The sequence below is a fragment of the Hirundo rustica genome, chromosome 5, assembly GCF_015227805.2.
Source record: "Hirundo rustica isolate bHirRus1 chromosome 5, bHirRus1.pri.v3, whole genome shotgun sequence".
NCBI lineage: Eukaryota > Metazoa > Chordata > Aves > Passeriformes > Hirundinidae > Hirundo > Hirundo rustica.
In genome coordinates, this window is record NC_053454.1 from 72,547,618 (window position 1) to 72,575,147 (window position 27,530).

Here is a 27,530-nt window from a genome sequence, read left to right on the forward strand (position 1 = left end):
GCAGACTGACTACACGTTTTCTAACAAGATTCTGTGATAATAAGTTCTTTTATTAAAACTGCTTTCCAGCTGGTGATGGAGAGCCTCACAATAAGCCTATACTGAGACCAGACTCTAGTATCAGCTTTTTAACTCCTCATCCATCTTCAGTGACCTAAGAGGCATCTGTAACATCTGATGTATTGAAAGCAATATTTAAGGAAGGTGGCTGCTATTCCCCGTTGTCCATCACAGAGCTTTGTGCAAGTTTGCCTAATATAAAAAGACCCCTTCTTAAATGCAAAGTAAGTATTTTAAATGTGAAGTATGTACTGGACTCTGTGGGAGACCCAAACATCCAAAGAAATAACAATCCACGTTTATGCAATATTAAGACCAAGTACTCTGATGCCACACAGATCTTCTGCTTTGTTTGGTGACTATTCAAATGAGATGTGGAAGTATATTAAGTTCCATTTTTAGCATATTCCATCTCCCTTTTACAAAATTGGATAAAAACCTTTTCATTTGCTGAGAAAAATGTTTTCCCATTTTTACTGCAATCAGTGAATACCTTCTCAAATGCTACAATCTCTACCTTTGCCATGTCTGCTACAAATAATGAACTATTAATGAATTACAATACATCTGTGATAGGGAGACAGCACAGGATTAAAGATGGCCAGAATCCTAACCCCAGACAGGTTTAGTCACCAAGTCTTATTCAAAGAAGTCGTATTCAAAGCTGCATAACTAGTTTAGGTTTGAGTTCCTATTGGTTCACAACTGATTTAATTCCAGTTCTGTTAAGTCATGAGAAAACACACAGAGATGTGGAAAATGATAAGAAGATGCTGTCCACAGCCTAGACAGTGTGATACAGACAAAAAACTTAATCAGCTACTTCACCGTCATTGAGAGATGTGCAGCTGGGTTACTCATGAACCAGACTGATCAGATACAACTCCGTAAAACAAGATCTACCTCCATATTAAAGACTGAACTATACTTGTCTGGGTCTTCGCAGAGGAGAAAGCCAACAACTCCAGGTTACAACCAGCCTGGACTTTGTGTTTCAGCTCTTCACTATCTTGACATGATTTGTGATGTTCAGTTTCTGCAATTAGGTCTGAAGAGCATCTGGTGATCTGAGAGCCTTGTGACTATAGGAGGATAGAGCAGAAAAGCATAATGGTTCTTTGAAGCTACAATGGCCAAGTAGGTCATTATGTACACAAAAGAAATGTTGAAAAAGCCTGTTCCTAATTTTTCATTGAAGTCATAAAGGACAGAAGGGCGATGCATAGAGAGAAAGATGCAGCTCTTAGCCTTGATGAGAAAAACTTCCTTGAAAAGAGCTGCATTTCTAGCACCTTCACATCTGACATGAGATGACAGTCAGGCAGCAGTCGCATGAAGAATGAGCATGAACTTCTTATGTGCTCCTGGGAATTATGAACATCCTCATCACCACAAGGAAGCCACAGAGAGATTCCCCCAACATGCCTTAACAGATTCTCCAGCATAAGTAATTGCTCTTCCCTGACCTCAGCTGTCTTTCTTTGAGAATCTTCCCCTGCCCCTTAAGACATTTTGGACAGAAAGATGGACATTCTACATTTAGTTCCACTACAGAGTATTACAGCAGTTTCAAGAAAATACAGCTATAGAAACTGTGCAAGAAGACCAGAGACCACCCCTAGGAAAACCACTAATTAAACACGATCAGGCAAGCACATGGCTGTGAAAGAGAAAACGCATGCCCTGGAACAGTGTGGCTGTGACATGACTTGCAATCACAGTCAACAGAAAGAGGAAAGAGGCAAAGTGAGGATGAGCTGCTAACAGGATAGGAGGTCATCAAGGATATGATAGCTATCCTACAGGAAGAGATGGCTCTGAGGGAACAGGGAATATCATCGAGCCAGCCAACCCACAGGGCATGCCAAGACCTGCAGAGTGGGAAGCCGCAGCTGATGTGACAGCAATGCTGTCAAAACGCAGTAAGAACAGCCTAAGGATGTACGGCAGGAAAGGACCGTGTCAACAGCCTGAGGCTGGGAAGCTGGGGCACACACATGACACCGACAGTCCCGCTCCCATATGTAACTCATTGACACTGATTCCAGGCCCTTGGTCCTCTAACAAACACATCAGATGGTCTTCTGTAGCTCAAGCCATTTCAAACAACATTTCAGTGCACAAAAGATTTAGGTACAGGCCTTCCTCTAAACTGGAAGTTGAATCCAGGAATGGGAATCCTTTCTCAGCTGACCCCAGATTAGGAAGCCGCTAAGGGGTTTTTGAGTTTTGCCTGCACACTACTTGCTGTGTTTTGCAAATAAGGTAATAAAAACAGCTGCACTCGATGCTCAGCGTAAGACTTAATCCATACGCAGTTCCATCCTCCATTTTTCTGGGGGGGAACAAGGCCATTTTTCAGAGTCATGGCCCCCACCACGGGCCGCCATTCCTGCCACTCACCAAGCCTTCAGCTAGGCCAGCATGGAACTAAAGGACTGCAGGGTCAATCAGGTCTGATAGGGTCCAGAAAAAAAACAAAGAGTAGTTTCTTTTTAAATTTAAAAATGGTCTTTTTGAAGCCCAACTCAGTTTGGAAGAGCTAAAAGGGAAGCAAACAGCAGTACGGGAGTGGGAAACAAGGATCTTGAAGAAAGACAAGGAAGGAAGAGAACAAGAGAGAACGGGGCACTATTCCCATCTTCACTGCTTTTCTGTAGAGCCCCCAAAGCTAGAACCATTAGCTTAAAAGTGACAATCAGCACCTCACACCTGGCTCCTTACAGAGGGAAGTTTTATGGAGTGCACAGGAGGCTGTTTTAGAGCCTGAGGTGGTTCCAATTCATGGTACAGAAATATATTAATCTCCCCTCCTTAAACTCAATATGCTGAGTAGTCCTGATCAGGAAGCAGATTTGTAATGCTAATAATCCTGCAGTTCCTTTGATGTGATCCCAATCTAGTAATTGAACCCGTTAAAAGTCACAGAAAATACCTGGCAATCATTGAGCTCAATTAAATCACTGCATTTGTATTTTCAAATGTTTTTAAAGTAACAAACTGCAGAAGGGAAGCCTGCCTCCTGACACATGCTGCAGAGGAAAATAAAACCAAACAGAAAACCTCCTGTACTTTCAACCTGGACCCACTGAGCTTTCATTTATCTCTCTCCCAAAGAGAGCTGCAGGCATTCTCACACCCAGTCATGACCTCTGTCCCAGAAGCCTTAAAATTAGCCATCCTGGGTGACTTCATGTTTACCAGATACACTGCACAAGCACCAGCAGATGAAACACCATTCAGTGACTGGGGATGGAAAAAAAATCCCAAAAAACCAAAAAAACAAGTGTTTTGTTCAAATATTGTATTTAACATGAAATCTATTGTAGGAGGGGAGGGGCATGGGGAAAGACATTTGGTCCAATTATAGTTTGATGTAAGCATGTTTAATGTAATTACCTGGATTATTTTCCTCCTTTACATGTATGTTTTTCTTTTTTGTTGTTTGTTTGGTTTTGGGGTTTTTTTTTTTGAATTTACAAAACTTCAAATTGGTAGATTAAAGCAGAATTTCAGAATGTATATGAAAATGATAACATTTTAAAAATTAAATTACAAGAATAGCTTATGAAAGAAGTAAATACAAATAGACTTCAATTGAAAATGGAGGAAAATTTCAGTCTTAGTAGAAAAGAAAAGCAAATCAGTCTTGGTGGGAGCTCAGGCATATGAAAAGAGTAAACATAAGGAAACAAAACTAGCAAATAGGAAGCTTGGAGAAGCAAGGTGATGTAGGGATGAGAATGATCAATTACTACAGACTGAAGAAGATGTTGGAAGGTTGGAATCCACTCCTGGCACAATGTAAGCTTTGGCTATTCCATCCTTTTTGCGTGTTTCTCCATTCTCAAAATTGAATGTCATTAATTTATCCTTGTACAGAAAATGATCCAAACCAAAAACAAAACAGTAATTACCAGCAAATTTGGAAGTCATGAATCCTTCTTGCAGAGAGACACCATAAAAAGGTCATAACTGTTGTATTAATTAATTGTGAATGTCTACTCAATTAAGTATATTTGTTTGCTACCTGGACTCCTGTTCTGCACTGTGATCTTTAGTGTGAACTGCTGCTCATACACAGAGCCCAGTGAAATTTAAGGAGCACCATCTGGGTAAAAACATACACTGAGTAAAGCTATAAATAGACCAAGCCAGTTCATTACATCCACCATACGTGCCCGCATGAGTATTTTCAGCATGGGGGCCGGCACTGTAAAACTAATCTCTCATTTTCCTACAAGGAACCCTGTTGTTTTAGCTAAGGATTTTACCTAAGGATCTAAACACTTCTAACGGGACTTTTTCATTTCATATCTGAGCTTACCAGGGAGTACACATGTCCAGACGGAGAAGAACACAGAGATCACTCTCTGACTCATTACTAATCAAGCAGTTGGAACAATACGGGAACAACATTAATTTCGTTTTTGTCCTCAGAAACTCTTCTCCAGATGGTATCTCTTGCTTTTAGTATTCTGAAAAGCTGACAAATAGAAGGCAAATTCCTGTCCCCATTGTTACACCTGCATATATACAAGCTGCAGGATTGCATTATGAGTTGCCTGTATCAAACATCTTATTTACATTTCAAGACGACACATTTTTATTTGCAACATAATACCTGAAAGTTTACGGATTTGAGTAGGGTGAGACAATTTTTTTCCTCTCTCTCTCCTGAATCCCCTCAAATCAGAAGAGGCGTTTCTTAGAACTGTCTAAACATTTTTAAAAGCTCTATTTTTCCTTTTTCCCCATGTCCTGCAGAACTGCAATTGAAATGAACCCCAAAGCAAACCAGCAAAAGTACCACCACCGCGCTGTGTGTGCTCAAAAATTGGGCTGTTTATGTCTACACAGATCATTCATTGGCCAAATAATATGGGATCTGCACATCCTTGGCTCTTTGGGTTCAACATCAGGCATGGGTTACCAGCCAGAGCTGATCTCCCTGGAGAAAGTTGCCATTCTTATAGATACACACATGTAAATAAGGACACACAGGCAAAATACTACGGCTATCTAGCCCTAAATAAAGGTATTTAGATGCCTACATGGAAGTGATATGCATAAATGGGTCCAAATCTGCTTTAAACAGGCAGAGTCCTTCCTCTGTACTTTTAGAAGAACGTAGCAATGCAGAAATAAATGCAGAGCTAAATTTCTCTGCAGTCAGGAACAGATTCCTCTTAGCACGTGCTTCTTATGATGCTCTGCTGACGCTCGGTGAGTTGCACATGCTCACATTTCTACAACAAAACTTTTGTCAGAGCTACCTGGCAATATTTTCAGGCTTCACCAAAGAGTACACACTACATTTTGTACAACTGTGCCTGATTTTGCATGGTTGATTATATGGTTTTCCTCATTTCTCTCTGAGATTTAGGCATGCTTTGAGGATGATGAAAACAAAAGCACTTAACATAATGCTGACACCACTGTACATTGCTAATTAGAATCTTGCTTTTTAATGCTCAAATGAATATCCATGCAGATCTTTTTACAGTACCTGCTGATTATAGGAGTTTTCCATGCTGGATGTATCTGTGACAGATAAGACAGATAAGGCAAAGGCTATATTTCCCTACTGAAATCTCATTATCTGAACATGTACTGCAGCCAGAAGGTGCAGAGTTTGAATGTGAATTTCGTAACTCTTTGAACTACTTGAAACAAGAATTTTACATGAAACATTTGAGATGTAAGATGTTCAGAAACTAAATGTTGCCCCAAATCTAGCAAGTTTTACTACGCAAGGAAGAGCTGAAGATGTCAAGGGATGTACTTAATTGTGCAGTTGATTCCAAAGCAAGGCTTGTTTTAAGCCAATGGTTAGCTTCTGGTTATTCCCTGAATATGCAACTCAGATCTTGTATCATGCAGCTTCGGATACTTACATGCTATTTCACATGCCTATTTCCTCCCCCTTAAAACAACAAAGCAAACCAACTAACCAAACAAACAAAACAAAAAACCAAACCAACAAAACCCACCAACAAACAAAACACACGCTGCCTCCCAGGGAGGAATGCTAGTCATAACTATCGAACATTTTCCTCCGCTGGTAATACTAGTGCTTCTCGTGTATTTCTGTGTTTGCATTGCACCAGAGACTAATTCAGCCCATGGAGAGGAGACAAGAAAGGCAGGTAATTCTATTTACCTTGGCTCTTGTATGACAGCTCATATTCTCTCTCCTCATTTACTTTTTTGCCTTGGATGACTCAGTGTCTATGTACGACCAGATCAGAACTACAAGCTGAAATCAGGAACTTCAGCTACCCTGTTATTTCCACACTCAATCACCTATTCGAATCCCTCCTCTGATTTCTCATACTTTTATGTAATGGTAACATTTCTGTTAAGCATTGCTGTGCACTTGATATTTCTGTCTGAATTTAGCCTCCTACAATGAATCTGGATCAAGGAGAAGGGCAAGATGTCTTTAGGATGCAGCAGTGCCTCTACTGAGCGAGAGGCAGAGATTCTCTCATTAGCAAGCACCTTGATTAGCAGAGAATTTCACTGTAGTGTGGCATGCTGAAGACTTACAGAGAGGTTAAACAGTTACAGATATGCAAAATGAAGGTGTAGTGAAAACCGAAACCAGTTTGCAGTACAAAACATCATTCAGTATCTTGTAATCAGACTCTGAAAAAGAGAGAGTGATCTGAAGTGTTAGAGAACCCAAACGAGATTAATGTAGAAGTGGTTTTGCAAATCCCACAAGCTCTCAAAACAGATCGGCATCACTCAAAACACAATATGCATGTCAGGAGGAAGGCACTGAAATCACCATGTGGTGTTGCCTACACTGTGGTCTCTTCAGCTGAATGGTATTTCTAGAAAACTTAGGGAGAAAAAGAAGAAAAAGATCACCAACCAGCCACCTATTTCAAGATCTAATAACTAATCCTGTGCCTGGAACAAATTCAGCCCACATTAAATGCCATCTTAACTTGGTCAGACAGGAAGCAGTTTAGAAATTACCTCTGCTAGGCTTAACGTGGATAGACCTTGTCTCTGTCACTATTTCTATGACAACTGTCCACATTCATTTGGCATATAGATGGATGGCATAAAACACAGTTTCCACTCCTTCACTGGAGACTGTGAATGCTAATTTTGAGCATTCTCTTAACAACCACCACGGAAGCACACCCCTCGTGATGAGGCTGTCATCGTCACCATTCCTTCTTAGTACACGAGTTAGTGCAGAAAGGTGTGAAAACCATATTGCTCCTGCTCTCCAAATTTAGAGCAGGTATTTTTGCAGTGCATCCAGCCAGTACCTGCTTGAGATGCCGCAGATTTTATCTCGACTATGACTTTTGTCAGGCAGCACCCTCTCTCCCTGCCCTTGGAGACAAGCTGGCAGGGATGTGCATCTTGCACACCAAGCTTCTCAGCTCTTCCTCACAAGCTATAACAGTACCACGCCACCCAATTCCTTCCACTTCACACAAAAGACCTAAGCCCTGCAGCAACCAAATTTTAGCTGTCAGGAGATTTCAAAAAAAAACACGTTTTGATGCCCACTGTCAGAATACACATAAGACATGACCTACTGTTCACAGGCTCTCCAAAAGGTAAGAAAATCAGCTTCTACCTATACCATAAATATAACAATGACTAATATTTTATACCTTCACTTGAGGCCAGGCGCACCCTTTGTTAAATGTGCTGGAGAACTCACACCAGTTAATATCCAGAGGTTCGAAGCACTCACAGGCCAACCCATCATTCTATGCAATTACAGAATTATCTATCTTAATGAAGCTCTGGTGTTGTCTGATGTTTTTCTTGAGTCCAACAGACGTGCACAATTCATATGAAATGCTGACCGCTGATGCTTCACTGCCAATGCTGGTGAAAGCCTGGTGTTAGGTTTCTTGGTGGCTCCTCTGCACTTGACAGAGTGTTAAATACTACAAGGGCAGCAGAAGATATAATGAGTTCAGGTATTTACTCTCCTGCTTTAACTATTTGGCAATGAAATCCTTAGGAAGGTTTGCCATTGACTTCAGCATGGTTAGGGTTTCAGAAGTGAGGTTACAAATCAGTGGCATAGATAAGTGCATTTCTGGAAATCAGCAACCTCAGAATGCTTTTTCTAAAGGAAAGATTTGGGAGTTGGAATTTACAGGACAGTCATTGGAATCCTTTCCATAACATGCAAAAACGTAATTAAATTAAATTGGAACTTTGGAGACCCTTAAATAGTGACTAATCTGAGAGTTCAGAAATCAGCACCTCAGCTGTTCTGAAAGCAGCATGCATACGGAAAGCATGGCCTGAGAAAAGTCAGCTTTGAGCCCGCTCTAATCCCAGTACTCCATGTATGAGCAACTGAGAGCAGAATCATCTCTGCTGGAGAAGCTTCTCTTTCCTATGAGCTTCTTGTGACTTTTCCAATCATTTGTGTGCTTCTTCAAAGTAGCTAGAAAAGCAGACGTAAAATTCACCCACCTATTTAAAACTTCATCCATTCTTTCAGTTTTCATGCTACCAAGTCTGCACAGAGTGGCACCCTTTGCCAAATATCTGTTGGACTGCTAGAGCCTGGAGGTGCTTACATGCTGTGAATATTATCCATTTCAGTGATAGGGACATTGCCATTATTAAAGATGGAAGCCAAAATGAAATTGTAATTACTTTTTCTTAAGTTGACTTAATATCGTGCACTTTATGAATAAAGACTTAACGCATTCTCCAATCCTGAAACTCCTGCCAGCAAGTGCAGACAACTGTTGGATAACAGCACAAACATCAGGCTCATTTATACATGAATCAAACCTGCAGTAACTCACTGATGGATAGATTCCAATTCTGTTTAATAAAACAAGGAGATACAGGAGAAGGCAAAGTAGGGCCCAGGCCTGTGAAGAGCACAGCACTGACAAACAGACACTGACACCTCCACTCGCGCAGCAGGCCATTCACATTGTGGATTATGGAACACCTTTGAGGCCTGGAGTGATGAATACAGATTTGCAAAGTGCTCAAGACACCGCAGAGTCGCCTCAGGTACTCATCAGTACTTGTGTAACCCACGTTAATATCTGCCTGCTCTAGGAATTCTTTCTGGAAAGGCAACACAGCTGGTGTGGGGCACCCGTATGTACTCCAAGGCTATTAGAAGTAATAATTGCATTATTCCCAGGCAGAGCCCTTTAACTATATATGGCAATTAGCTTTTTAGGAATGTCTAAAAGAAGAACATCTGTTAATTTTACACTTCCCTCCTCCTTGGTTACAGTTTCCCATCATCTCAACATAACCCAAACAACAGTCTAAATGGCTAAAAGTTCTATCCAGAACTGCTATGTACCACTGGGAACATTAAGGAAACCTGTCCTGAATTTCTCAAGGCAAAATGAAGCTGACAGACTGATAAGGCCACAAGGGAGGATGCAAAATTGTCTCTACTGGAGCCAAAAACATTACAATACTTGCTCCCAAACTGGAATGGGTGTAAGGTAAGGAGCTGCTGTGTATCAGATTGGTCTTAGATATCCGTGTATTTCCAAATTAGGCAACGCCCTGATTAGCAAAGAAACGCTGTGTGGCTACTGTAAATTACATGAACTCCCCTAGCTCACCCAGCAAGTACAAATGACCGGTTGATACACATCTTTAAGCCATCTGCAAATAACTAAACAGCTGTCCACGCTTCCCACAGCTGTGACTGTCCCTCTGCATGCAATGGCGACAAACACCAACTAAGACACAGTGGAGAACAGACAGCAGCTGGGTTTGAAAGGGTTTGGGTGGCCAGCTTTTCCACACATGGAAGGAGCACAGTGTTCACTAGAAATTGAGAGGCACCTTTGCTGCTTATTGTGATGCAGGCACGGCTGATAACCCAGAAAGCAGAAGCCAAACCATGTGGAGAACGGAAAAATAATTAAATCATCTCTTTTAATTGATATCTAGTAAGCGCCTCTTTAATGACGTAGAAAGTATATGTAGCTTGTTTTTACAATTTCAAATAGAAGTGCTCGTTGTAAAGATCTTGAATATTCACAGCGCTATGGGAGAGCATCAGCTTCACCTAGGATGACCACACTAACATTCTTAGGAATAAGCCTCTGGGCTATGGCAGACACCTCTGCAGCCTTCATAGATGACATTTCCTCACAGAACCACTTGCAGTGACATTTAGTCAAGGTGCTCCACTTCTAGTCCATTCTCAGCAAGAACCAAATGTGAGCTTAACTATAACCACGTGTGCAAACATTTTCCTCAACTGGGCCATGAAGTGTTCCCCAAGCTAATTTAATGCAATGTAGACATTAGAAATAAATTTTAAAATACCTCCTGCTGAGTTTTGTGATAGCCAAATCACCAGCTTAGTAAAGTGAGAAGAGGTTTCCAAGTATTGGTCTCGTTTGCAAGGAAGGTATTTTAGGAGTGGCTGTACCAGACCGGGTGAGACCCCATTAAAATTGCCTCCCTGCTATCAGTAGCACCAAGGAGACTACTGCTTTACACGTGCACGGTAGCTCCTGCTTTGTGGCCTAATCCACAACACATCTGGCTAGTGAGAGCCAAAGATAACGGCTTTGTGATAGAATCTGCAGAGATGTCTTTGCGTTGGCAAAAAATATTCCCGGTTAGCGGCCAGAAAATGAAAAGACAACGGTAATCATTGCGCTGATTCAACACGGCACCGGTTAACAGCTAAGGACACATTCTACACTTCAAATGTACACGGTACTCAACAGCAGACATTTTCCACCAAAAATCCAGTGCTTGCTTTGCTGTTTTCTGTGAATCTAACTGCAGAAAGATGGTCACATAAATTAGTTAATGGGAATGAAGCTCTTAATTACTGCAGAAAGAAGTGATGTCATGCATATTTAGAAACCAGATAACATCAATTCTCTGGCACCAAAAATTTCTTTGCACTAACAACCATCAGAAGCCATAATTTTGGAAATAAGTAGTTATGCAGTCATATTTTTGTTTTCAAAATTGTCTCTGGTAACTTGCATCTCAATAAGTTCTGATTATTAGACTGGGATAAGAAAAAAAAGGAGAAAAAAAAGGCTGTCTGGGTATTCAGTAAAGAGAAGAGATGTTTCTAGATGGAAAAAAGACCAAAGAAACCAAAGCCCCACTAACACTGAAAGGAGAAATTTTCCAGTGTATCTCCTTCAGCAGGGGTCAGTAGGTCAGGGGACTGATGATGACAGATGAGCTCCCTGAAGAATCCATGTGCCCTAGAGGATCCCAACCGCCTCAGACAGAGCTCCTGGCTCTCAGAGGCGCTCAGGCTGCTTGGGGGCTTTTCCTGTCTAATTCGCCCCTGCATCCAGCTGGGCACGGCTCCAGGAGCAATGCAACCCGCCATTCCCACACGTGCAGAACCGCTGAACGCAACGAGAGAAAAACATACAAGCTCAAACCGGAGCTGAACAAGAACCTCCTCATCTCCAGCAATGATCCCAGCACCTGCAAGGCAGCAAGGAAGGGCTGGGACAAACAGCAGTGAGGCAGCAAACAAGAAAGTGTCAAAGATCATGACAGCGGCTGCCAGTGAGAAACGGGAGTCAGTGCAGAACTGAAATGAGGTTTAAGATCCGTGATTTTGTCCAAGACATTTCACAGTCTCGGAGAGGAAGACTTCCCACACGATGGGGAGACCACACAGGTCACCACCTACTTAGATGGCTTTTATTTTCTCATCCACATGAATTCACCTCTCCAGGATTCAGGTTCATCCACGGCACTTTCATCTAATGGCTCTTTCAGCCGTTTCTCTGGCAAAGGGAACGACGGTACCATCATGTTTCGAACTACTTTATCCTCACCTATGATAGCTTTGCTGCTCTAGGTTGCATTCCATCACAACATCCCCTTGTGCTCGCATTCAACAGCCAAATAAAAATTTTAGAAGAAAATGGCTTTCACATCTCTCTCGCTGCAAGACAAGCTTCAGGAAATGGTTGGTCAGTGGAGGCCTACAGACACATCTCTGTATTTTCTAGCTATCTTCAGACACACAAAAAAAGAAGTGGCTCCAACTGTTTTTATTGCAAGTGCTTTTCTTGCAGTTTCCTTCCTATGAGCAACAGCCACAAAGAATTATCAAGCTGACATTGGTTCACCACTGTCACAGAACTAAGGGCTCTGCAGAGATGCTGCTGTGAAAAGCTGGTGCTACACCCCATAGGGTTTATCTCTGCCCATTGTGCAGAGCTTCTGCAGGAGCAGCTTTGAGTCTCCAAGTGTGGAAAAGAGCCAGGTGGTAGCTCCAGGGAAGTACCCTAAACCCTAAGAGCTGCTATGAACACCTTCTCTAACCTCCCCTGTACAAACACCACCACAATTTCCCCAGAGAATGGGGTATTTTTACCAGGATTTGACGTTTAGAGAACTATCCAGTCCCATGCAAATAACATTAAGGTATGGCCAACCACTTAGGAAATTGCATCACACTACAAGCCTGAATTTATTTCCCTTGACACTTCATTGACAGTTACTGATCCCTGCCATGCCTGTGTCTGTGAGAGCAGTCTTTACCTCACACTGAGTATCGTTCCCGTGAGTATCCAGACACAGCGCTGAGCTCTGCTAGTAAAGACACACAGCAAGGGCTAGAGACCCTCCACAGCTCAGGGACTGCACTGCCGGAAGGCAGAAAGCTGCTGTCACACAGTCACAGGGAAAAGAAATTCAGTGCTGCAAACCTGAGGTCAGTATCTGAAATAATACTGATGATGATCAGATGCGTGCATCAATTCCCAGAGAAAAGTGAGTTGGGAAAAAGTCAGGTCTGTGCTCCGGAAGAGATCTAGTAAGCTGGTAGAAGCTGATTAAAATGTAATATATCATCAAAAAAGTAAAAAGGAAACCAAACTGCTTCTGAAACTGAAATTCAGATACATTAAATATTTACTAGAGTAAGTTTTTATTCAAACCAGACCTGTAGGATCTTTTCCAGAGCGCAAAAACTTTCCAAAACAGTTTCCTGTTGAAAATCCGTTTCACTACCTAAGAAAAACAGTTCTGATAGAAAAATTTGCCATCAGTTTTTTTCTAGCATCAAGTGTGTGGGGGAGAAACTTAATCTTCTCCTATAAAAGCATGAAAGAACAGAAACCATAATTTAGTCTTTTAAGAAGTCATGAAAAAGCCTTAAGGGCGCTGAGCACAAAGCCCTTCCGTGCACAGCAAATGTGCTGTGCCTGTCACTCCTGTGGTGACCCCCCAATTGCTGGTGTCCCCCTCCTCTGAGCCCACCCTGAGGAGCAGACAGCAGATGCTCTTTAAACCCAGAGTCAGCTGCAAAGGAAAAGCCACCAGAAGAGCATAATCCTGCTCTGCTTCCTCTTACCGTCAAAGCTTATGCAAAGCAAATAGCCTTTGGCTCCTTTTGTCAGCCTGGTAAGGAGTGGGCAGAAAGGAAAAAAAAAAAAATCAAAACAGCAGAGATGAAAAACAGGTGCAGAACACATAAAGGGAAAGGGAAGAAGGCGAGGAAAAAAAAAGGTGAGAAGTCCAAGGAAAAGGTTTCCTGGAAGCAGGGATAATAAAGAAAAAAACCCCAACAACCCAAAGGACAGAAAAAAAATAGGTAGAAAATAAAGAGGGTATAGGATTGAAGGAAAGATAAGGCAAGGGAAATACATCAAAAACAGCATTATAAAAAGACATAAGGTATTTTCCTCAGACAGCTCCTCATTTTCCAGCATGAGAAATTCTGATAAAGTGTTTAGTAAAGGTATGGATTTGATGGATGACCAGATGGTACTTCAAACACGTGGACACATAAAGAGCAGTAAGGGACCAGGCACGGAGATTACACAATCCTGCAAAAGCTGCCTCTGTCCAGGAACATGATAGTGGCAGGTGAAACTAGGAGACAATAAGCATATAATAAAAGCTTAAAAGGGCACAAGAGGGGAGAGCATACTCTGAGCAAGTATAAGAAGCAATCACGAATGCGACTGCAGCATCAGACTGTCCGGTTTTAGAGACTGATTTATTTTTGAGTACAAACACAGACATGCACTAGAAATATGGCTGAAGATTAAAGATTCTCTAATACAGAGATTTTTGAAAGGGCAAAGGAAAAGCAGAAATAATTCCTGTCTTTAACAGAAACTACTGAAATGGAAAAGGAAGAAGAATAGGAACATTTTAGCTAGCATCATAGGATGTAAAAACAGAGAGATCTTTATCAGACACTGATACAGAACCCTTGCATAATTGGAAAACGCAAGAAATCTTTTATAGTGAAACTTGTTAGACACCCAGAGCTTTGATCCTGAGGATCTGGAAATGCTCTGCTACTACGAGAATAACAGTGAGGTGCAAAAGCTTCTCAAGCGCTCCACAAATCAATTTAACCAAAACAATAAAACCGGAGAGCTTATTGTGCTCTGGGCTGAACCCAGGCAACCCACAACATATTCAACCAACGCTGACACATTTTACAGCAATCTTAAGATTAGGCATAGATGTTAATTAAAGATTAAACTACCCACTAGGCTCAGGAGCCCATTCTGAGCACGGCTCTATGATAACAGGTACATTCAATGCAACGTAACAGTGACCATGCTAAAAAAAAATTCTGTATTTTTTGACAAGGACTGCAAAATGAAACAAAAACTAGAGGAGCACAATTTAATGAAGTGTGATTTATAAAGCTGGAAGCCAGAGATTAATGTGATGTATAATTCCCTTAATAATATAATACATATATTATCTGGTGAGACATTCTTACAATGACTTGCAAAAAAGAGATGGCCTGTAAGGAGACACTTGAACAGTAAGAAGCAAACCAGAGAGCAGCATATAAGAAAGGAGGAAGGCTAAGATATGGAACAAATCACAAGGAAGAATAAGATCCTATGTCATTAAGCCTATTTCAGTGACAAATGATGGTGGTTCATAGACAGATATGTCAGTAGTAAGGGGCTGTCTTGGCAGAAAACTGTACAAAAAGAACTGCTTTGCCACGGAGCACCCCACTGCTGAGGTCCTCTTCCATGATAAAGGCTCACAACACCGTGGAACACAAATTCATTTTAAAAAGCTGTCTCATTAAGAATGCAGCGCAAGGGAGCACTTGCCGAGCCACCCTACTCCATGTATCCCTGGAGGAACTGCATTCCTGCGCAGACGCCATGCTTCTCTCTGTGTTTAAGAAGTTTACAAGACATACTGAAGCCAGCACTCTATGGAGTTACATGGCTGCAATTTTTGTTTCTGGGGTTTGGGAACTAAAAAGATAAACATTTTTCTCTTTCTAGTTTTGTCTCAAACTGAAAATACCCTTCCAATTTACAGAAGGACTATCCTGTACATAAACACAGTTAAACACATCAATTTCAAGACCAAAACTCTGACAGACCCTTAGGCCTAGCAGTATAATTGAATATCACTATGATTATACTGTCAGAGGCAAATGAACAGGCACTTCACTCTATTGACATTATTTATTGGCCACTCTTGAGAGGGAAAAGAAATGAACAATTATTTTAAAAAGCTATTATCTTTAAGTCGCACAGAATAAAACATGCTAGCTTTTCATATTTCAGTGTGGAATAGCAATAAAACAAACAGTTTAATTTTTTCATTGTCTCCTTCATTTCTCCTCAGTTCAGTTTTCTAAGGTTTATTTCAAATAACTTATTGAAGAGGAGACAGAAGGTAGAGAATGTCCTTGTTAGGCTTCTCCTGTAAAACACAACTCCATAATATTGATGTTTCATAAGCAAACAATATTTACAACCTATCTATTAGAAGTGATGAAAGAGGAGGTGTTTTCCCCCCATCCATTTCTGAACTAAAACCATTGTTTCCAGCAGTTGGTAAGAACCTAACTCAGTAATTTTCAGCTGTCTGAAGAGCTCATTCTATTTATACTAATGTGGCCAGTGCATCAGATAGTAGACATACAGCTGGTAGATTTAATAACGTGAGTTTTTAAAGTTAAGGTTTCATCTAAGAGGTTTGGGTTTTCTTCTCCAGGTAACAGAAATTGTCGTTCTCAAAGGAATTACATCCTGAGATACTACATTCAAATGCTCTCATGAAAAGCAGGATACTCTGAGGGGTCCCTGACCCCTGCTCATCCACATTCAGCATCTGGTCAAACTGTGCACTTCCTGACCTGAGGCTGCACCATCCCGATTTCTTTTCCACAGAAACTGAAACACTCTAAGGAGTGAAATGAGGAGAGCACTGGTCATGAACAAAGTCTGGGATCGCATCCCACTGCGGAATAGAGACACAGCACAGTAAAGCCTGTTCGCATGCAACCAGTTGCAAGGTATTTTGCCACTTAATTCTTCTCCCAATTGCCATATAACTCCCCCAGACTGTGACATACAATGGATACAGCTGGCTTTTAAGCTTATCCTTCAGCTGCTGTGCCTTTGTGGAAGTTATGTCAATTTAATTTTATTGCAAGGTATATCTCTGGCCTCAGAACCGTACTCCTTACACAGACTGCATCTGTTTCTGAAGCACCCCAAAGTCTTTGCTTTGCAAGATGCTAAGCAAACAGCACTGTGATGGTAGTGCATGGTAACACTGCAGGAAGCAGCCCTGCACTGGTGAGGTGGCAGATTACATGGACTGCTCAATCTTTTCCATAGCTGATTTCTGTGAGTCAATGATTGTATTGTTCACCCCCTTCTGCAGCAAAGGAGTCATCAAGTGACTGTTACTCAAACGTAGCTGAAAGGGAGAAGTGGGGCTTGTCTTGAAATGAATGCTGTTTCTGTGCAGGTTGGCTATGTGGAAATTACTGGGAAGTGGAGAACTTGTTGGGCTATCCCTTCATAAAGGCCCAACTCTTCATCAGCCTGGCTCGTGGTGTGCAGAGGCAGACGTCACTTGAACCTCACATGACAAAGCACCATGAGCTCCACCAAACGAGTGCTGCACAATAATGGGTGCTTTTAGACCTTTGCTTACTTGAGGAAAGCACAAAGTGTCCTCTTCTCTCACCAGGAAAAGACTCTTGGGAGTGCCAACATTGGACTAGTTTGTTTTCTCTCCCTTTTTGCTGAAAATGTTCCTGTCCTCTATGATGTGAAGGGAGGTAGCACAGCAATGTACCTGCACCGATTAGTGAGCTACGCTAAGCCACAGACCGCCGCAATATTCTAATAACCCAAGCTAAGAGATACCATTGTAAATGCAAAATATCAACGGGACTAGGACAAACCACTGCTTTCTCAAAAGCAAGCCGTTCTCCTAAGCACTATATAGCAAAAAGGTGCTCCAGATCACCAGACAGCAACTGGTGCGGGTGTGGATACAGGTTTGCTCCTGAGGAAGATTTCCTTCTTGCTGTGTCACTTCCTACTGCAGAGATCTGAAGACAGCACCCGTACGAATGTCACTGCATACAAACGTTGCAGATAACCAGAGCAGAAATCGAACTGCTTTTGCAATCAATAAGCCTGGAGGATCATTAAGATCTTCAATGAATCAATACTTTGGCACTTTGTAGGGACAGCTGGAGCTTATTGATCCAAAGCTCAATGCACTCAGTGTCCCTCCACTGTCTTTCTTCCCCCCGTCTGCAGCGGGCTCTGAAGGACACACATGACCCAGCAGCGAGGCTGAGAGATGTGAGACCCAACCAGGTAAAAAGTATCTGATCTAATGACAAAACTCAGGGCCCCAGCTGAAGTGGCTGTCCCAAGCAGTACCAGGGACCAGTATTGTTTTGTTGTTCTAGCCCCTGAAGGTCACATTAGTTCCTTTCAGTTCAGTCTGACCTGAACTAGTTACCTAACAGCACCAAGTGCCCTCTGCACTGGCACGGCTCTAGAAGCTCTTGAGAGCAGAGGCAGCAGCAGAAGCGTGACTCACCAGGGAATGAACGCACTGGGACAGCCCGTCAGCTAGAAAACCCCAACTCTGATAAACACAGGCAACTAGATTTTCAAACACTGCAGAAAGCCAGGCCTACAGGATGGATTCAGGAGCTCCCCTCAGCTCTTAAGGATGGCAGGACATCCCAGCAATGCCTGGGTGGATAGGGTTCAGAGATGCACCCATCTCCACCTCCCTCCCCCACTGAGCAAGTTTCTATTAGGAATCAGTCTTGGGTGACTGGAAAAGAAAATACTCTCAGCACATCTACCTCATTAGAATGCCACAAAAGTTTAGGGAAACAAGTGTTTTAATAAGGAAACAAGTGTAGCCACAGTACTGAATTAAGTGTGTAAAGAGAGAAACCTTCAACTTCAGTGTTTAAATTGCACATCAGTACAAATCTACAGGGCGGCCCAAAGCCCAAACTATTACCAATGCGTCTTAAAATACATAAAAGGCAAGACTAGTCATTGACCAAGGAGCAAAAATCTGAGTACAAAGGAAGAGCTGTTATTGAGCTGAACGCTCCCAGGTTGAGTCTGGCCCCCTTGGCAGCACGTGTGGAAGGACACATCTGAATTTGCAGTGAGACAGCCATGCCCTCCTCACGCAGTCTGGCACACACACCCACTGCACTTGAGGGCTGAGAGGGAGGGGAGAAGTCACAATCATCTTAGGCCACTTATGGGATGCATGTCTCAAAGATACAGCTGCTACTTGCTGCTGTGTGTACCAGCCACTAGAAAAAACCCAAGGCATCTGCCCCTTATTGCAAAGGGGCTGTTATAGGTGAGGCACGTGACTTAAAGCTTGGGATGGGATGCACCAGAAAGGCAGAATGTGGAGAATGCAAAACTGCCCGACTAACATATGATCCTGGTGCAAAATACGTAGGATACAATTTACTTGGCATATTAACAGTATCGGTTCTGTGAGATAATCTGATGCACCCTAGAATTCCAACCGAATCTTAGAAACTGTGCAGAATATTACAGACTTGGTTTTTACCCACGTTTGATTCGCGTGCCGTCGCAGTTACCAACCCTACCTTGCCCCAAGCACCTGAGAGGTTCCCGAGCCAGAAAGGGTCCATGTAGGTTCCCTCAAATATGAATTGTAGAGAAGAAAGTTCTGACCTTGAATCACCTTCTGGAAAGCTCTCTTTCTGTCTCTGTTCAGAGCTCAGAGAAAATGGGTAGTAAGACCCCTGCAAATTAATATTAAGTTATTAAATGTAGACACGGTGGCTGTGATAATGGCTAATCTGGTCTGAGTAGGAAAAAACCTCAATGAGAAATCCCGGCCAACGCCATGGATTATTCTTCTGGAGAAAAAAGAACATCCTCTATATTATTTCTGCTAGGAAAGTTCATCTAGGAGAAACACAAAGCACCTGAAATAGAAATTCTAGTCAAAAAGCAAACAAAGTCATATTGAGAGCTCCTATGCCATCCTTCAAGCCAATAAAAATAAAGATGCCAGTTTGCACAGGCCCTAGCAGATGATCTACAAGCTAAGGACATCCTAGCAGGAGAATCCCAGAGCTCCACATTCCCTGAGAATGCAGATGTCATAACTGCACCTCATCCTTCCGGGTGTGCAAGCAGTGACCTCAGTGCAAGCTCCCTGAAAGCAAGGGCTTTCCGTGGGCTGACGGAACGGGTTCAAATTGCACACTTTGTGCTGCACGCTCTATAAATAAATCCTGGAGAGTCACATTTTAAGATTCCCACAACAAGCTCTGATATAATGCTACCCTGGTTTTGACTTGGGGGTGGCGGGAGGGAGGTCTGTGAACCCTCCTTTGACTTCACACACAGCATCTTGCTACAGATGCCTATAGATTTCAAAATCAGGAGGCACCACATGAGCAAAGGGTCACTGGCACACACTGTAGCAGAAAACAGGAAATATAATTAAACACAGAGCCATGAGGTAAGTTCTTTGGCAAGAGAAAGAGTGCCTTGGGAAGAAAGTGGCAAGGGCAAAGCGCTATGAAATGGCAAAGTGAAGTGGTTAAGGCAGGGAATGAAGCACTGGGGTAGAAACAAGGGTGAGAGGAGCAGGAAAGGCAGCACAGAGAGGTAAAGGGACAGTAAGAGAATGAAGGCAAAGCATACAGCAGACAAGAATGTACGTAAAGGAAAAACTCTTAGGAGTAGTATTACTCTTAGGAGTAAAAGTTATTTAGTAAGGGCAGAAGCCACATTGTTATGCAACAGGATACACTTTTCTGTATAGGAAGAGTTTGTTTAAGCTTCTATGGAACCTCAAAAAAAAAAAAAATCTGTGGGAGGAAAATAGAAAATAAAAAGGGAGTAACATCATGTTTCTTTTGACTTTTAAATTGCTTTTTAGGTCATATTTCACCCTTCCCTCTCAACCTCCAAGTATTTTCCAGGACGGAATTTTCTTCTTCCCACTCCAGGATTTCGCGTGGGCAGAACACTGCAGATGCTGCTGAACTCAGAAACCAAGAAACTGATTCATTTTTCCCTTGAATCTCGCGCTATCGTTTAGACTGGGAACAAGCAAATGTCAAAGTTTCTGACTTGCAGCCACAATTTTACACAGCCTGACCGCTCACTTTGTCCCAAGGTAACAGCGGTACCAGAGGGAGAGTGAAGTTCTGAATCCCTGCTAGACTGCCAGATCTCTAAAAAGAATTATTTTTTCTTCTCCTCCATCAGACTTGTGCTCATAAACTCCTCTCAGTTTTGACCATGTGCAGAGGATAGGTTTTCTCCAAGGTAAGCCCAACTCAGCTTCACGGAGGAGAAATCCAGAGAATGAAGACAGCCTCATCAAATCACAGAGAAAAGTCCTTCAGTCTCACTGATCGTGTTCCACAGGTCCAGATTAATTTCTGAAAGTTTCCTTTCTCTTCAGCCTCTGGTCCTGTACAAACCCACTGCTGGGGATCAACTCAGTACTCCGAAAGGATTCTCAGAACAAATCCTACAGAATCATATGACACAAACGATGCTGTTCCCATGACAATTGATACTATGTTCATATTTTTTAAATCTGAGGCCACTTTCAGTCAGAAAGTTTCCTTCCCTATTTCATCTTAGACTTTAAAACAAACCAAAGCTCTAAGATTTTAAAAGGTTAGACACACATTTTTTACTCCCACCATTTCTTAATAAAACACCATTTGTGTGGGAAAACAGCTTAGTGCATACTTTAAAACCAGGCAAACCATTAATTAATCCAACATGTTGGCAGTTTCAGAGAAACTTACTACAGAAGGACAAACTACGCTGCATCTCAAATTTTAAAACAGCCCAAGCTTTACTTTGAGGGTGCGTAAGCATGCCAAGCTCCTACTGCTTTATACTCCTTAGTATAAAATCTGTGATACTTAAAGTAGCAAGAAGTACAATCTGAACAGCTGCTAAACCATGGGCAGGTTATAAAACATAGTTTTAGGCAGGTTGTGAGTTGCTTGTTTCACAAAACCAAAGGAAAGGCCCCGTCTCCCACCAACCCTACCAACAAAACACTGATTTGCCCAAAAGAAATGGTTAATCTCTGAAAGAGGCTGGACACAGGAGGTTCCAAAATCACTGCTTCTGCATCTGCAGTATTTTAGCACTACGGTTAGGCAACAAATCGCTTCTCAGCACATCCAAGCTAGCTAGTTTACTGTGGAAATTTAACATGTCATTAGAATAACATCCTGTTTTGCAGCATTTCTGTGTTTCTATTTACCCCAACTCTAAGATTCATCTGGCATGAAACAGCTGGGCATGATTAGTTACTGGATGGAAACCAAACTGAGATTTCACAATAGGTGGCATTTTATCTCCATGGCATAGGCAGCTGGTATAAAAGACAAGTGACCCCTGGCAGAAGGCATTGTCCCTAAATATAAATCTGGTGAACTGCTTTTAAGACATTAATTCAGCTCAAGCACTGGTACAGAAACAGTGGGGGATTTTTTTCGCGGACATAAGCCAGGGTTTAGGCTATTTTGAATGACTGGGTTTTGACTGGGTTCTCGCTGACGAGCACATGTTGGGACCCGACCACCCATGAGCCGACTGCAAGCACAAACTCCACCAGAGTGCTCACCCGCGAGAGAAACACTCCCCCCCCATCCCAGTCCTGGAGAACGTATCTCATATTCTCACCAAATCAGACACTCGACATTCCTACTCCGTCTCGCAGCTTTTACGCTATCGCAGCCAGGACTGTGGACACCGTGTTCTCTACTTTATTACACCTCCTGATAAGCCTGCAGCACACCACCACAACTTCTCCTCTTCCGAAGCTCTCAATCACACTCCACCCCAGGCGCACCTGCCCGAGGACCCTCGGGAAGCAACCAAACACCGGCGCCCCACGGTGAAACCAGCTCTGGAATGGGTCCCACTCCTCTGACTACACCCAAACTTTACACGCCCCAAACTTTTCATCCCCGGGGCACCGGCGGGCATCGCTACGGATCTGCTGGCAGCACATCCACCCTTTGCCGTGGCAGCACGGAGAGGAGCTCCGCGGCCCCCACGATGGGCACCCAGCGACGCCCCGTGCCCACGCTGCTCCCCGGCCGGAGGTGCGAGGAGCGTCCCGCAGCGGCTCCCACCCCCAGGCTGCGGGACGGCAGGGCGGGCTGGCAGAGGAGCTCCGTCCGCTGCCCCCCCGGCACACCCCCGGGGGCGGCGCGGCTCACCTGCGTGCGGCATGGTGATGGTCTCGTTGGCGTTGCTGGAGCCCACGTTATAGATGACGACGGCCGAGGCGTTCTGGGCGGCGGCGTGGCGGATCTTGTCCTTGTAGGTGCAGTTTCCCCGCGGGATCAGGGCCACCCAGCTCTTGCCCGGCGCCGGGGCGTTGAAGCGGGTGCCGGGGTCGCAGGCGTACATGTCGAAGGGCGAGGCGGAGAGGGCCACCTGCCCGCGGGCGTCCTGCTTGGGCGACTGCTCGCCGTAGCGCCCGCACTCGCTCTTCTCGCTGCGGAGCTCGGCGCTGCCGGCCGCCGGGTCGGCGTAGGTGATGTTGACGAAGGCCGTGTACCACTCCTCCTTCTCGGCCACGGTGAAGTCCAGGCACAGCAGATGCACGAAACAAAAGGACAGCAGCCATGTTGAGAGCGCCAGGCTGCGGCACGCTTGGATCACAGACATTGCCATCTTCATCTGCCGGCCCCCCCGCCCGGCCGCCGCCGCTCCGTGTGTGCGTGCGCGCCCCGAGCCGCCGCTCCGAGCGGGGCGGCGCTGCTCCCGCCGGCGCCGAGCGGGACCTGCGAGCGAGCGAGCGGGGGAGGGGGCCCTCCCCTCCGCGGCCGCTGCCTAATTCATGTCGGGGCCGTTTGATTTCCTCGGGCTGGCCCCGTCTCCGCCTTCCCCTCTCCCTCCTCCCTCCTGCCCCTTCCTCCCCTCCCTCGCCCTGCCCGCGCAGCTGCCTCCCCCGCCGCTGGCAGCGCGGCCGGGAAAGAGCGCGGAGGGGGCGGCGCGGCGCGGCGCGGGGGGAGCTCCAGACGCGCACACGGCGGCGCAGTTCCCGCTGCGGGCTCGGCCCCGGCCCGGCACCATGGACGCGCTGCCGGCCCCTGAGGGAGGGGGCTCCCGATGGAGGGGCCGCCGGCCGAGGGGCTGCGCTGCCCGGCCCCTGAGGGGCTCCCGAGGAATGGGCTCCTGGCAGAGGGGCTGCGCTGCCCGGCCCCTGAGCGGCTCCTGGCAGAGGGACTGCGCTGCCCGGCCCCTGAGGGGCTCCTGGGGAATGGGCTCCTGGCAGAGGGGCTGCGCTGCCCGACCCCTGAGGGGCTCCTGGCAGAGGGGCTGCGCTGCCCGGCCCCTGAGGGGCTCCTGGGGAATGGGCTCATGGCAGAGGGGCTGCGCTGCCCGGCCCCTGAGGGGCTCCTGGGGAATGGGCTCCTGGCAGAGGGGCTGCGCTGCCCAGCCCCTGAGGGGCTCCTGGCAGAGGGACTGCGCTGCCCGGCCCCTGAGGGGCTCCTGGCAGAGGGGCTGCGCTGCCCGGCCCCTGAGGGGCTCCTGGCAGAGGGACTGCGCTGCCCGGCCCCTGAGGGGCTCCTGGCAGAGGGACTGCGCTGCCCGGCCCCTGAGGGGCTCCTGGGGAATGGGCTCCTGAGGAATGGGCTCCTGGCAGAGGGGCTGCGCTGCCCGGCCCCTGAGGGGCTCCTGGCAGAGGGGCTGCGCTGCCCGGCCCCTGAGGGGCTCCTGGCAGAGGGGCTGCGCTGCCCGGCCCCTGAGGGGCTCCTGGCAGAGGGACTGCGCTGCCCGGCCCCTGAGGGGCTCCTGGCAGAGGGACTGCGCTGCCCGGCCCCTGAGGGGCTCCTGGCAGAGGGACTGCGCTGCCCGGCCCCTGAGGGGCTCCTGGGGCATGGGCTCCTGGCAGAGTGGCTGCGCTGCCCGGCCCCTGAGGGGCTCCTGGGGCATGGGCTCCTGGCAGAGGGGCTGCGCTGCCCGGCCCCTGAGGGGCTCCCGGCCGAGGGGAAGCGGCGGTGCCAGGGCGCGTGGCGGCGGCGCCACCTGGCGGCAGCCCGGGGCCGGTGCCAGGGCCGGTGCCAGGGCCGCCCGTGCCGGGATCCGGGCAGCTCCCGGGAGCGCAGCCCGGCACCGCCGAGCGCCCGCTCCAACTTCAGCTTTGCTCTGGTTTTCCCACTTCTCCCGACTGCTGCGGGAGACGCTAAGAAACTGACAAATGTCTTTGTAAGTTGACAGATGTCAGCGTTACAGTGGAACGGTGGCGCGCCGCTCAGAGGTTTTTAAATGCACACCGAATACGTGCCCGGCTGCACCTTCCGGGAACGGGAAGGACAGGCGAGTTTACTAAAATCAGGTGTGACTGAAAGCCTCAAAGAATGATGCAGCTGCTCCCTAGAGGCAGTCAAACGAGGTGTTTAATTTAGGTTCGGTGAAAGCCCAGACTTTGGGATTTTTAGTGTATCAAACACCCCAAAAGAATTCTGGCCATGATTGATACCTTTCAAAAGGATCAAAACACATAGCTGGACTCTATGTCTGTCTGTACTAGTGCAACTGATGGCCAAAACGCCACTTTCCCATCACTATGTTCAGTAACAAAAGAATGTCTCACAAGATTTATCGGTAGTGCCTGTTGTAGCCCCTGATAGCAAAATCTGCTGCTGGAAATACCATTCACTTTCTTTCAGCGAGTGCCTGAGTGTCTCACTCGTGTCAACATTTGCCTCTTTCCAGATTATATTCATAGCCGCCCATGATCCAAGCAAACAAACCTTGACCATGTTTTACACACATGCATGCTGCTTCGAAAAAGTTAATTCCCTAAAGCTGAAAAAAGTGCATTTGGGAGAAAAATGTGAATAAAACACAGTTGTTCACAGGAAAATATGGTGATTTACCAAGAAGTCTACCATTAAGCAAGAGGAAAACTTTCCTTGAAAGCCCATTCTCGAAAAAGCATAGTCAGCAAATGAGAGGAAAAAATACCACTTAGAACTAAGGTTGAAATGCCAAGTAGATGGCAATCAACATGAATTAGAAAGTGTTGAGATTTCATCAGGGAAGCAAAAGCCCTAAGGAGAAAATCCATGCCTGGAAGGGCTATGGGCAATAAAGCATTTGTATGTTTAGAAGTGTAAGGGGTATTATGAGAAGAGCAGGCTAAAAAAATACACCTATTATTAATAAGTACTCCAGGATTGTATTTGGAAAGGAAGGGAAGACATGTTTGCTAGATTATGGACTCAGAAGAAGCATCTCCTAAGGACATATGAAAATCAGCAGACCCAGAAAAATGGCACACATACCAATAAAATACCAAAAGAATGGACAGGAGGACTGAGAGAGTAACCATCTCTCTGACACTACTTCAAGTAAGTCTTGTCATAACAGGAAAACCTTGAAAGACTTAGTGTTCAGTTTCCTGATAACGTCCAGAAAAACTAATTATGGTGCCCAGTTAGTTTCAGGCTGATTAGACTGACATTAACCAACTCAAAAAAAAAAAAAAAAAAAAAAAAAAAAAAAAAAAGAGATAAAAAAAAATCCAGCGTAAGGACAAAGTGTTTTTATGGGAAGTGGCGTTGCTGCCAAGCAAACGCGATCCGTGTTTTTGTGAGGAAGTTCTCAGTGCGCTTAGTGAAGTTACACAGCCACGTCCGTACAGGTTTTTGACAAGTGTGCTATCCAGTCATACATGACATTCTCATTACACCGTGACCTATTAGGGACCAGATAAGATGAACTTAGCTGAAACAGAATGTGCTTTAATAGAGCTGAATGTAAAAACACATCTCCAGGTGACAAAGTGCCAGCCGCTCTGGAGCCATGTGTGGTTTACTCTGCACACAGGTAGGATGTGGGGCTCAGAGTGGGAAAGAATTGTCCTATATTCCTAGGGAAAAGGGGCCCAAAGAGGATACACCTATCCCTGGATGTTTCAGAGGAGCAATGAGTAGGAAATGACAGATTTTTGCTCTGCTTGAAACACCAGTGAGACAAATGTTTAAAGCTGCCCGGTTTGGTATCTGCATTTAAAAAAAAAAAAAGACATTGAGAACCTTGAGAAGGTTAAGAAAAGATCCCTAAAAATAATTTGAAGCAGTTCCTCTCCAGGGAGAGACTTCAGGTGCCCAATCTATTCAGCTTTTCAAGAAAAGAGTTGATGTGATTACATTGTGTAAGTACCATCACAGGGATGTAACAGCAGGTACTAATGGGCTTTTTAAGCTAGAGGATAAAACATAACAGGAACCAAAGTTTAAACTAGACTGAGTGCAGCTCAGAGCAAAAATAGCTGATTAAACAGTACCTCTCTACTGGAGAAAATTCGGAAGTGAAAGACAATCTGCTCTTATATTCAAATTAAACCAACAAACAACGATCGAAAACATGCTTCAAGTGCAAGATGTGAAATTCTTCACAATTCATTTATAATCTAGTGGTCACTTCTCACCTTGCAAACACTCCCGAATAAAGCAAGCAGAATACTTGATTACTTTTGTTGCTGAGTGGTGTCACAGCTGACAGTGGTTCTTCCCGTGTTGTTTCTGTTCACAGAAATACCTTCCCCAGAGCTCAGTTCTGCTCCTGGCACAAGAACACCATGCTTTCAAGGACAGCTGTAAATGTTTCTTCTCCTGCCAGCAAGATGTTTGCTACCACCCTACCCTACGTTCCCTCCTTCAAAAAACCCCAAACCCATAGAAGCGTACAAGGCATTGTCCCAAACCTCATTGCCCCAGTTAAAGTGAAAAGCACAGTCTCTACTTTTATATACTACTCAAAATAATTTTACGGCGTCAGTAACATTGGGATGAGGGGTGTAGCTCTGGATTTTGGATGTTATGTATGACTTTAACAACATATTACAAATTCTCCTCCCCGTTTTCTGTGTTTCTGAAGTGACAATAATTCCATCTGAACTATACCTTGCAGAAAGCTACAAGACCATCATATTCAAACTTGAGTGTGTGAAATAGGGTTAATAAGCAGAAGAGAAGTGGCATGTGGGGAGCTCCAGCTTCAGATTCTGGATCTATAGAAAATCAGGAGCTGGATTTAGGCAACAGCTGATAGTGAGCAAAGGACACATTGAAATTCACAGCATGACTACCTCTGGCACATGCCACAACACTTTGCCCTTTCATGAAGTAATATTTGTTGGTTTAT

The 27,530-nt window shown here is 44.9% G+C and overlaps 1 protein-coding gene across 1 annotated transcript in view; it reads right to left on the minus strand.

Moving 5' to 3' along the window:
• Positions 1-23,072, minus strand: part of RNF150 (ring finger protein 150) — a 109,287-nt gene extending 86,215 nt beyond the window's left edge. The window contains exon 1 of the mRNA XM_040064240.1: positions 22,586-23,072. Within this exon, the coding sequence (XP_039920174.1) occupies positions 22,586-23,051 (466 nt within the window). The 5' untranslated portion in view covers positions 23,052-23,072. The remainder of the gene's footprint in view (positions 1-22,585) is intronic.
• Positions 23,073-27,530: the final 4,458 nt, after the last annotated feature.